Here is a 12,031-nt window from a genome sequence, read left to right as displayed (position 1 = left end):
ACTCGAACCCTCTCGCTACGAAGGCCATTATCACGTTGCTGTTTGTGGGAGCTTGGTGTGCACAATTTGGCTGCCGGGTTTCCTACATCCTGGGACATTTTGCTACAATATAGGCGCTATATACATGCAAATTGTTGTAATGTGTGTAAATGTACCTGTGAGTTGGGCGTGTTACAGCACTGACTGCCATCTTGTGGCAAATCGCCAGCGCCCGATCCATATCCTGCGCGGGAACGGTCAGCCCGCAGGAACGGTCAGTCCACGGGAACGGTCGGCCCGCAGGAACGGTCAGCTCAAGGGAACGGTCAGTCCGCAGGAAAGGTCGGCCCGCGGGAACGGTCAGTCCGCGGGAACGGTCAGTCCGCGGGAACAGTCGGTCCGTGGGAACGGTCAGTCCGCGGGATCGGTCAGCTCAAGGGAGGGTCAGTCTGCGGGAACGGTCGGTCCGCGGGAACGGTCAGTCCACGGGAACGGTCAGTCCGTGGGAACGGTCAGTCCGTGGGAACGGTCGGTCCGCGGGATCGGTCAGCTCAAGGGAACGGTCAGTCCGCGGGAACGGTCGGTCCGCGGGAACGGTCGGTCCGCGGGAACGGTCGGTCCGCGGGAACGGTCAGTCCGCGGGAACAGTCGGTCCGTGGGAACGGTCAGTCCGCGGGATCGGTCAGCTCAAGGGAGGGTCAGTCTGCGGGAACGGTCGGTCCGCGGGAACGGTCAGTCCACGGGAACGGTCAGTCCGTGGGAACGGTCAGTCCGTGGGAACGGTCGGTCCGCGGGATCGGTCAGCTCAAGGGAACGGTCAGTCTGCGGGAACGGTCGGTCCGCGGGAACGGTCGGTCCGCGGGAACGGTCGGTCCGCGGGAACGGTCAGTCCGCGGGAACAGTCGGTCCGTGGGAACGGTCAGTCCGCGGGATCGGTCAGCTCAAGGGAGGGTCAGTCTGCGGGAGCGGTCGGTCCGCGGGAACGGTCAGTCCACGGGAACGGTCAGTCCGTGGGAACGGTCAGTCCGTGGGAACGGTCGGTCCGCGGGATCGGTCAGCTCAAGGGAACGGTCAGTCTGCGGGAACGGTCGGTCCGCGGGAACGGTCGGTCCGCGGGAACGGTCGGTCCGCGGGAACGGTCGGTCCGCGGGAACAGTCAGTCCGCGGGCTCGGTCAGCTCAAGGGATCGGTTGGCCCGTGGGGACGGTCAGTCCTTGGGATCGGTCAGTCCACGGGAAAGGTCGCTCCCCGGGATTGGTCAGCCCATGGGATCGGTCAGCTCAAGGGAACGGTCAGTCTGTGGGAACAGTCGGTCCGCGGGAAAGGCCAGCCCGCGGGAACGGTCAGTCCACGGGAACGGTCAGCCCGCGGGAACGGTCGGACCGCGGAACGGTCAGCTCAAGGGAACGGTCAGCTCAAGGGAACGGTCAGCTCAAGGGATCGGTCAGTCCGAGGGAACTGTCGGCCCGTGGGAACGGTCAGTCCGCGGGAACGGTTGGTCCGTGGGAATGGTCAGTCTGCGGGAATGGTCAGTCCGCGGGAACCGTCAGCCCGCGGGAACGGTCGGCCCGCGGGAACGGTCAGTCCGCGGGATCGGTCAGTCCGCGAGAACGGTCGGTCCGCGGGAACGGTCGGTCTGCGGGAACGGTCGGCCCGCGGGAACGGTCGGTCCGCGGGAACGGTCAGTCTGCGGGAATGGTCTGTCCGGCAGGGTGTTTTTGAGCGAGCGCACTGACCACCCCACCCCCTGTTTTTGTCTTGTATTTGGTATAGCCTGAATCCGGTGATCAGCTGGAGGCCCAGACGGGCTGCGGTTTGGTGAAGGGTCACGCTTACGGCGTCACCGACGTGCGGAAGGTGCGCCTGGGGTTGGGCCTGCTGTCCTTCTTTAAGACGGAAAAGTTGTTCATGATCCGCATGCGGAACCCCTGGGGCAGCACGGAATGGAACGGCCCTTGGAGCGACGGGTAGGTGTGTCGGTTAACGTGGGGCGGGACCATTCTGTCTTCCTGTGCTCGTCAAGGCGAGCGAGGCTGTTGTGGGTGTGGATCCCAGTCATTGTACTCCCACAGCACGGGTTAGATACAGAGTAAAACTCCCTCTACACTGTCCAATCAAACACGCCCAGGGCAGGTACAGCACGGGTTAGATACAGAGTAAAGCTCCCTCTACACTGTCCCATCAAACACTCCCAGGGCAGGTACAGCACGGGTTAGATACAGAGTAAAGCTCCCTCTACGCTGTCCAATCAAACACTCCCAGGGCAGGTACAGCACGGGTTAGATACAGAGTAAAGCTCCCTCTACACTGTCCCATCAAACACTCCCAGGGCAGGTACAGCACGGGTTAGATACAGAGTAAAGCTCCCTCTACACTGCCCCATCAAACACTCCCAGGGCAGGTACAGCACGGGTTAGATACAGAGTAAAGCTCCCTCTACACTGTCCCATCAAACACTCCCAGGGCAGGTACAGCATGGGTTAGATACAGAGTAAAGCTCCCTCTACACTGTCCAATCAAACACGCCCAGGGCAGGTACAGCACGGGTTAGATACAGAGTAAAGCTCCCTCTACACTGTCCCATCAAACACTCCCAGGGCAGGTACAGCACGGGTTAGATACAGAGTAAAGCTCCCTCTACGCTGTCCAATCAAACACTCCCAGGGCAGGTACAGCACGGGTTAGATACAGAGTAAAGCTCCCTCTACACTGTCCCATCAAACACTCCCAGGGCAGGTACAGCACGGGTTAGATACAGAGTAAAGCTCCCTCTACACTGTCCCATCAAACACTCCCAGGGCAGGTACAGCATGGGTTAGATACAGAGTAAAGCTCCCTCTACACTGTCCAATCAAACACGCCCAGGGCAGGTACAGCACGGGTTAGATACAGAGTAAAGCTCCCTCTACACTGTCCCATCAAACACTCCCAGGGCAGGTACAGCACGGGTTAGATACAGAGTAAAGCTCCCTCTACACTGGCCCATCAAACACTCCCAGGGCAGGTACAGCACGGGTTAGATACAGAGTAAAGCTCCCTCTACACTGTCTCATCAAACACTCCCAGGGCAGGTACAGCATGGGTTAGATACAGATTAAAGCTCCCTCTGTACTGTCCCATCAAACACTCCCAGGGCAGGTACAGCACGGGTTAGATACAGAGTAAAGCTCCCTCTGTACTGTCCCATCAAACACTCCCAGGGCAGGTAAAACATGGGTTAGATACAGAGTAAAGCTCCCTCTGTACTGTCCCATCAAACACTCCCAGGGCAGGTACAACATGGGTTAGATACAGAGTAAAGCTCCCTCTACACTGTCCCATCAAACACTCCCAGGGCAGGTACAGCACGGGTTAGATACAGAGTAAAGCTCCCTCTGTACTGTCCCATCAAACAGTCTCAGGGCAGGTACAGCACGGATTAGATACAGAGTAAAGCTCCCTCTACACTGTCCCATCAAACACTCCCAGGGCAGGTACAGCACGGATTAGATACAGAGTAAAGCTCCCTCTACACTGTCCCATCAAACACTCCCAGGGCAGGTACAGCACGGGTTAGATACAGAGTAAAGCTCCCTCTGCACTGTCCCATCAAACACTCCCAGGGCAGGTACAGTACGGGTTAGATACAGAGTAAAGCTCCCTCTACACTGTCCCATCAAACACTCCCAGGGCAGGTACAGCACGGGTTAGATACAGAGTAAAGCTCCCTCTACGCTGTCCCATCAAACACTCCCAGGGCAGGTACAGCACGGGTTAGATACAGAGTAAAACTCCCTCTACACTGTCCCATCAAACACTCCCAGGGCGGGTACAGCACGGGTTAGATACAGAGTAAAGCTCCCTCTACACTGTCCAATCAAACACTCCCAGGGCAGGTACAGCACGGGGTAAGATACAGAGTAAAGCTCCCTCTGCACTGTCCCATCAAACACTCCCAGGGCAGGTACAGCACGGGTTAGATACAGAGTAAAGCTCCCTCTACACTGTCCAATCAAACACGCCCAGGGCAGGTACAGCACGGGTTAGATACAGAGTAAAGCTCCCTCTACACTGTCCCATCAAACACTCCCAGGGCAGGTACAGCACGGGTTAGATACAGAGTAAAGCTCCCTCTGCACTGGCCCATCAAACACTCCCAGGGCAGGTACAGCACGGGTTAGATACAGAGTAAAGCTCCCTCTACACTGTCCCCATCAAACACTCCCAGGGCAGGTACAGCATGGGTTAGATACAGAGTAAAGCTCCCTCTACACTGTCCCCATCAAACACTCCCAGGGCAGGTACAGCACGGGTTAGATACAGAGTAAAACTCCCTCTACACTGTCCCCATCAAACACTCCCAGGGCAGGTACAGCACGGGTTAGATACAGAGTAAAGCTCCCTCTACACTGTCCCATCAAACACTCCCGGGGCAGGTACAGCACGGGGTTAGATACAGAGTAAAGCTCCCTCTACACTGTCCCATCAAACACTCCCAGGGCAGGTACAGCACGGGGTTAGATACAGAGTAAAGCTCCCTCTACACTGTCCCATCAAACACTCCCAGGGCAGGTACAGCACGGGTTAGATACAGAGTAAAGCTCCCTCTACACTGTCCCATCAAACACTCCCAGGGCAGGTACAGCACGGGTTAGATACAGAGTAAAGCTCCCTCTACACTGTCCCATCAAACACTCCCAGGGCAGGTACAGCACGGGTTAGATACAGAGTAAAGCTCCCTCTACACTGGCCCATCAAACACTCCCAGGGCAGGTACAGCACGGGTTAGATACAGAGTAAAGCTCCCTCTACACTGTCTCATCAAACACTCCCAGGGCAGGTACAGCACGGGTCAGATACAGATTAAAGCTCCCTCTGTACTGTCCCATCAAACACTCCCAGGGCAGGTACAGCACGGGTTAGATACAGAGTAAAGCTCCCTCTGTACTGTCCCATCAAACACTCCCAGGGCAGGTAAAACATGGGTTAGATACAGAGTAAAGCTCCCTCTGTACTGTCCCATCAAACACTCCCAGGGCAGGTACAACACGGGTTAGATACAGAGTAAAGCTCCCTCTACACTGTCCCATCAAACACTCCCAGGGCAGGTACAGCACGGGTTAGATACAGGGTAAAGCTCCCTCTGTACTGTCCCATCAAACACTCCCAGGGCAGGTAAAACATGGGTTAGATACAGAGTAAAGCTCCCTCTGCACTGTCCCATCAAACACTCCCAGGGCAGGTACCGTACGGGTTAGATACAGAGTAAAGCTCCCTCTACACTGTCCCCATCAAACACTCCCAGGGCAGGTACAGCACGGGTTAGATACAGAGTAAAGCTCCCTCTACACTGTCCCATCCAACACTCCCAGGGCAGGTACAGCACGGGTTAGATACAGAGTAAAGCTCCCTCTACACTGTCCCATCAAACACTCCCAGGGCAGGTACAGCACGGGTTAGATACAGAGTAAAGCTCCCTCTACACTGTCCCCATCAAACACTCCCAGGGCAGGTACAGCACGGGTTAGATACAGAGTAAAGCTCCCTCTACACTGTCCCATCAAACACTCCCAGGGCAGGTACAGCATGGGTTAGATACAGAGTAAAGTTCCCGCTACACTGTCCCATCAAACACTCCCAGGGCAGGTACAGCACGGGTTAGATACAGAGTAAAGCTCCCTCTACACTGTCCCATCAAACACTCCCAGGGCAGGTACAGCACGGGTTAGATACAGAGTAAAGCTCCCTCTACACTGTCCCATCAAACACTCCCAGGGCAGGTACAGCACGGGTTAGATACAGAGTAAAGCTCCCTCTACACTGTCCCATCAAACACTCCCAGGGCAGGTACAGCACGGGTTAGATACAGAGTAAAGCTCCCTCTACACTGTCCCATCAAACACTCCCAGGGCAGGTACAGCATGGGTTAGATACAGAGTAAAGTTCCCGCTACACTGTCCCATCAACACTCCCAGGGCAGGTACAGCACGGGTTAGATACAGAGTAAAGCTCCCTCTACACTGTCCCATCAAACACTCCCAGGGCAGGTACAGCACGGATTAGATACAGAGTAAAGCTCCCTCTACACTGTCCCATCAAACACTCCCAGGGCAGGTACAGCACGGGTTAGATACAGAGTAAAGCTCCCTCTGCACTGTCCCATCAAACACTCCCAGGGCAGGTACAGTACGGGTTAGATACAGAGTAAAGCTCCCTCTACACTGTCCCATCAAACACTCCCAGGGCAGGTACAGCACGGGTTAGATACAGAGTAAAGCTCCCTCTACGCTGTCCCATCAAACACTCCCAGGGCAGGTACAGCACGGGTTAGATACAGAGTAAAACTCCCTCTACACTGTCCCATCAAACACTCCCAGGGCGGGTACAGCACGGGTTAGATACAGAGTAAAGCTCCCTCTACACTGTCCAATCAAACACTCCCAGGGCAGGTACAGCACGGGGTAAGATACAGAGTAAAGCTCCCTCTGCACTGTCCCATCAAACACTCCCAGGGCAGGTACAGCACGGGTTAGATACAGAGTAAAGCTCCCTCTACACTGTCCAATCAAACACGCCCAGGGCAGGTACAGCACGGGTTAGATACAGAGTAAAGCTCCCTCTGCACTGTCCCATCAAACACTCCCAGGGCAGGTACAGCACGGGTTAGATACAGAGTAAAGCTCCCTCTGCACTGGCCCATCAAACACTCCCAGGGCAGGTACAGCACGGGTTAGATACAGAGTAAAGCTCCCTCTACACTGTCCCCATCAAACACTCCCAGGGCAGGTACAGCATGGGTTAGATACAGAGTAAAGCTCCCTCTACACTGTCCCCATCAAACACTCCCAGGGCAGGTACAGCACGGGTTAGATACAGAGTAAAACTCCCTCTACACTGTCCCCATCAAACACTCCCAGGGCAGGTACAGCACGGGTTAGATACAGAGTAAAGCTCCCTCTACACTGTCCCATCAAACACTCCCGGGGCAGGTACAGCACGGGGTTAGATACAGAGTAAAGCTCCCTCTACACTGTCCCATCAAACACTCCCAGGGCAGGTACAGCACGGGGTTAGATACAGAGTAAAGCTCCCTCTACACTGTCCCATCAAACACTCCCAGGGCAGGTACAGCACGGGTTAGATACAGAGTAAAGCTCCCTCTACACTGTCCCATCAAACACTCCCAGGGCAGGTACAGCACGGGTTAGATACAGAGTAAAGCTCCCTCTACACTGTCCCATCAAACACTCCCAGGGCAGGTACAGCACGGGTTAGATACAGAGTAAAGCTCCCTCTACACTGGCCCATCAAACACTCCCAGGGCAGGTACAGCACGGGTTAGATACAGAGTAAAGCTCCCTCTACACTGTCTCATCAAACACTCCCAGGGCAGGTACAGCACGGGTCAGATACAGATTAAAGCTCCCTCTGTACTGTCCCATCAAACACTCCCAGGGCAGGTACAGCACGGGTTAGATACAGAGTAAAGCTCCCTCTGTACTGTCCCATCAAACACTCCCAGGGCAGGTAAAACATGGGTTAGATACAGAGTAAAGCTCCCTCTGTACTGTCCCATCAAACACTCCCAGGGCAGGTACAACACGGGTTAGATACAGAGTAAAGCTCCCTCTACACTGTCCCATCAAACACTCCCAGGGCAGGTACAGCACGGGTTAGATACAGGGTAAAGCTCCCTCTGTACTGTCCCATCAAACACTCCCAGGGCAGGTAAAACATGGGTTAGATACAGAGTAAAGCTCCCTCTGCACTGTCCCATCAAACACTCCCAGGGCAGGTACCGTACGGGTTAGATACAGAGTAAAGCTCCCTCTACACTGTCCCCATCAAACACTCCCAGGGCAGGTACAGCACGGGTTAGATACAGAGTAAAGCTCCCTCTACACTGTCCCATCAAACACTCCCAGGGCAGGTACAGCACGGGTTAGATACAGAGTAAAGCTCCCTCTACACTGTCCCATCAAACACTCCCAGGGCAGGTACAGCACGGGTTAGATACAGAGTAAAGCTCCCTCTACACTGTCCCCATCAAACACTCCCAGGGCAGGTACAGCACGGGTTAGATACAGAGTAAAGCTCCCTCTACACTGTCCCATCAAACACTCCCAGGGCAGGTACAGCATGGGTTAGATACAGAGTAAAGTTCCCGCTACACTGTCCCATCAAACACTCCCAGGGCAGGTACAGCACGGGTTAGATACAGAGTAAAGCTCCCTCTACACTGTCCCATCAAACACTCCCAGGGCAGGTACAGCACGGGTTAGATACAGAGTAAAGCTCCCTCTACACTGTCCCATCAAACACTCCCAGGGCAGGTACAGCACGGGTTAGATACAGAGTAAAGCTCCCTCTACACTGTCCCATCAAACACTCCCAGGGCAGGTACAGCACGGGTTAGATACAGAGTAAAGCTCCCTCTACACTGTCCCATCAAACACTCCCAGGGCAGGTACAGCATGGGTTAGATACAGAGTAAAGTTCCCGCTACACTGTCCCATCAACACTCCCAGGGCAGGTACAGCACGGGTTAGATACAGAGTAAAGCTCCCTCTACACTGTCCCATCAAACACTCCCAGGGCAGGTACAGCATGGGTTAGATACAGAGTAAAGCTCCCTCTACACTGTCCCATCAAACACTCACAGGGCAGGTACAGCATGGGTTAGATACAGAGTAAAGCTCCCTCTATACTGTCCCATCAAACACTCCCAGGGCAGGTACAGCACGGGTTAGATACAGAGTAAAGCTCCCTCTACACTGTCCCATCAAACACTCCCAGGGCAGGTACAGCACGGGTTAGATTCAGAGTAAAGCTCCCTCTACACTGTCCCATCAAACACTCCCAGGGCAGGTACACAACGGGTTAGATACAGAGTAAAGCTCCCTCTACACTGTCCCCATCAAACACTACCAGGGCAGGTACAGCACGGGTTAGATACAGAGTAAAGCTCCCTCTACACTGTCCCATCAAACACTCCCAGGGCAGGTACAGCACGCATTAGATACAGAGTAAAGCTCCCTCTACACTGTCCCATCAAACACTCCCAGGGCAGGTACAGCACGGGTTAGATACAGGGTAAAGCTCCCTCTACACTGTCCCATCAAACATTCCCGGGACAGGTACAGCACGGGTTAGATACAGAGTAAAGCCCCCTCTACACTGTCCCATCAAACACTCCCAGGGCAGGTACAGCACGGGTTAGATACAGAGTAAAGCTCCCTCTACACTGTCCCATCAAACACTCCCGGGACAGGTACAGCACGGGTTAGATACAGAGTAAAGCTCCCTCTACACTGTCCCATCAAACACTCCCAGGGCAGGTACAGCATGGGTTAGATACAGAGTAAAGTTCCCGCTACACTGTCCCATCAAACACTCCCAGGGCAGGTACAGCACGGGTTAGATACAGAGTAAAGCTCCCTCTACACTGTCCCATCAAACACTCCCAGGGCAGGTACAGCACGGGTTAGATACAGAGTAAAGCTCCCTCTACACTGTCCCATCAAACACTCCCAGGGCAGGTACAGCACGGGTTAGATACAGAGTAAAGCTCCCTCTACACTGTCTCATCAAACACTCCCAGGGCAGGTACAGCACGGGTCAGATACAGATTAAAGCTCCCTCTGTACTGTCCCATCAAACACTCCCAGGGCAGGTACAGCACGGGTTAGATACAGAGTAAAGCTCCCTCTGTACTGTCCCATCAAACACTCCCAGGGCAGGTAAAACATGGGTTAGATACAGAGTAAAGCTCCCTCTGTACTGTCCCATCAAACACTCCCAGGGCAGGTACAACACGGGTTAGATACAGAGTAAAGCTCCCTCTGCACTGTCCCATCAAACACTCCCAGGGCAGGTACAGCACGGGTTAGATACAGGGTAAAGCTCCCTCTGTACTGTCCCATCAAACACTCCCAGGGCAGGTGAAACATGGGTTAGATACAGAGTAAAGCTCCCTCTGCACTGTCCCATCAAACACTCCCAGGGCAGGTACCGTACGGGTTAGATACAGAGTAAAGCTCCCTCTACACTGTCCCCATCAAACACTCCCAGGGCAGGTACAGCACGGGTTAGATACAGAGTAAAGCTCCCTCTACACTGTCCCATCAAACACTCCCAGGGCAGGTACAGCACGGGTTAGATACAGAGTAAAGCTCCCTCTACACTGTCCCATCAAACACTCCCAGGGCAGGTACAGCACGGGTTAGATACAGAGTAAAGCTCCCTCTACACTGTCCCCATCAAACACTCCCAGGGCAGGTACAGCACGGGTTAGATACAGAGTAAAGCTCCCTCTACACTGTCCCATCAAACACTCCCAGGGCAGGTACAGCATGGGTTAGATACAGAGTAAAGTTCCCGCTACACTGTCCCATCAAACACTCCCAGGGCAGGTACAGCACGGGTTAGATACAGAGTAAAGCTCCCTCTACACTGTCCCATCAAACACTCCCAGGGCAGGTACAGCACGGGTTAGATACAGAGTAAAGCTCCCTCTACACTGTCCCATCAAACACTCCCAGGGCAGGTACAGCACGGGTTAGATACAGAGTAAAGCTCCCTCTACACTGTCCCATCAAACACTCCCAGGGCAGGTACAGCACGGGTTAGATACAGAGTAAAGCTCCCTCTACACTGTCCCATCAAACACTCCCAGGGCAGGTACAGCATGGGTTAGATACAGAGTAAAGTTCCCGCTACACTGTCCCATCAACACTCCCAGGGCAGGTACAGCACGGGTTAGATACAGAGTAAAGCTCCCTCTACACTGTCCCATCAAACACTCCCAGGGCAGGTACAGCATGGGTTAGATACAGAGTAAAGCTCCCTCTACACTGTCCCATCAAACACTCACAGGGCAGGTACAGCATGGGTTAGATACAGAGTAAAGCTCCCTCTATACTGTCCCATCAAACACTCCCAGGGCAGGTACAGCACGGGTTAGATACAGAGTAAAGCTCCCTCTACACTGTCCCATCAAACACTCCCAGGGCAGGTACAGCACGGGTTAGATTCAGAGTAAAGCTCCCTCTACACTGTCCCATCAAACACTCCCAGGGCAGGTACACAACGGGTTAGATACAGAGTAAAGCTCCCTCTACACTGTCCCCATCAAACACTACCAGGGCAGGTACAGCACGGGTTAGATACAGAGTAAAGCTCCCTCTACACTGTCCCATCAAACACTCCCAGGGCAGGTACAGCACGCATTAGATACAGAGTAAAGCTCCCTCTACACTGTCCCATCAAACACTCCCAGGGCAGGTACAGCACGGGTTAGATACAGGGTAAAGCTCCCTCTACACTGTCCCATCAAACATTCCCGGGACAGGTACAGCACGGGTTAGATACAGAGTAAAGCCCCCTCTACACTGTCCCATCAAACACTCCCAGGGCAGGTACAGCACGGGTTAGATACAGAGTAAAGCTCCCTCTACACTGTCCCATCAAACACTCCCGGGACAGGTACAGCACGGGTTAGATACAGAGTAAAGCTCCCTCTACACTGTCCCATCAAACACTCCCAGGGCAGGTACAGCATGGGTTAGATACAGAGTAAAGTTCCCGCTACACTGTCCCATCAAACACTCCCAGGGCAGGTACAGCACGGGTTAGATACAGAGTAAAGCTCCCTCTACACTGTCCCATCAAACACTCCCAGGGCAGGTACAGCACGGGTTAGATACAGAGTAAAGCTCCCTCTACACTGTCCCATCAAACACTCCCAGGGCAGGTACACAACGGGTTAGATACAGAGTAAAGCTCCCTCTACACTGTCCCCATCAAACACTACCAGGGCAGGTGCAGCACGGGTTAGATACAGAGTAAAGCTCCCTCTACACTGTCCCATCAAACACTCCCAGGGCAGGTACAGCACGCATTAGATACAGAGTAAAGCTCCCTCTACACTGTCCCATCAAACACTCCCAGGGCAGGTGCAGCACGGGTTAGATACAGGGTAAAGCTCCCTCTGCACTGTCCCATCAAACATTCCTGGGACAGGTACAGCACGGGTTAGATACAGAGTAAAGCCCCCTCTACACTGTCCCATCAA

The 12,031-nt window shown here is 54.1% G+C and overlaps 1 protein-coding gene across 1 annotated transcript in view; it reads left to right on the top strand.

Moving 5' to 3' along the window:
• LOC147091027 (calpain-5-like) overlaps nucleotides 1-12,031 on the top strand; it is a 91,214-nt gene that overhangs the window by 53,431 nt on the left and 25,752 nt on the right. Inside the window, exon 6 of the mRNA XM_085977474.1 lies at nucleotides 1,753-1,946. Within this exon, the coding sequence (XP_085833600.1) occupies nucleotides 1,753-1,946 (194 nt within the window). The remainder of the gene's footprint in view (nucleotides 1-1,752; nucleotides 1,947-12,031) is intronic.

The sequence above is a fragment of the Somniosus microcephalus genome, unplaced genomic scaffold, assembly GCF_052327205.1.
Source record: "Somniosus microcephalus isolate GS21.2 unplaced genomic scaffold, FLI_Smic_1.0 unresolved_chr4, whole genome shotgun sequence".
In the NCBI taxonomy this organism is placed as follows: Eukaryota; Metazoa; Chordata; class Chondrichthyes; order Squaliformes; family Somniosidae; genus Somniosus; species Somniosus microcephalus.
This window is presented reverse-complemented; position numbering and strand designations above follow the sequence as displayed.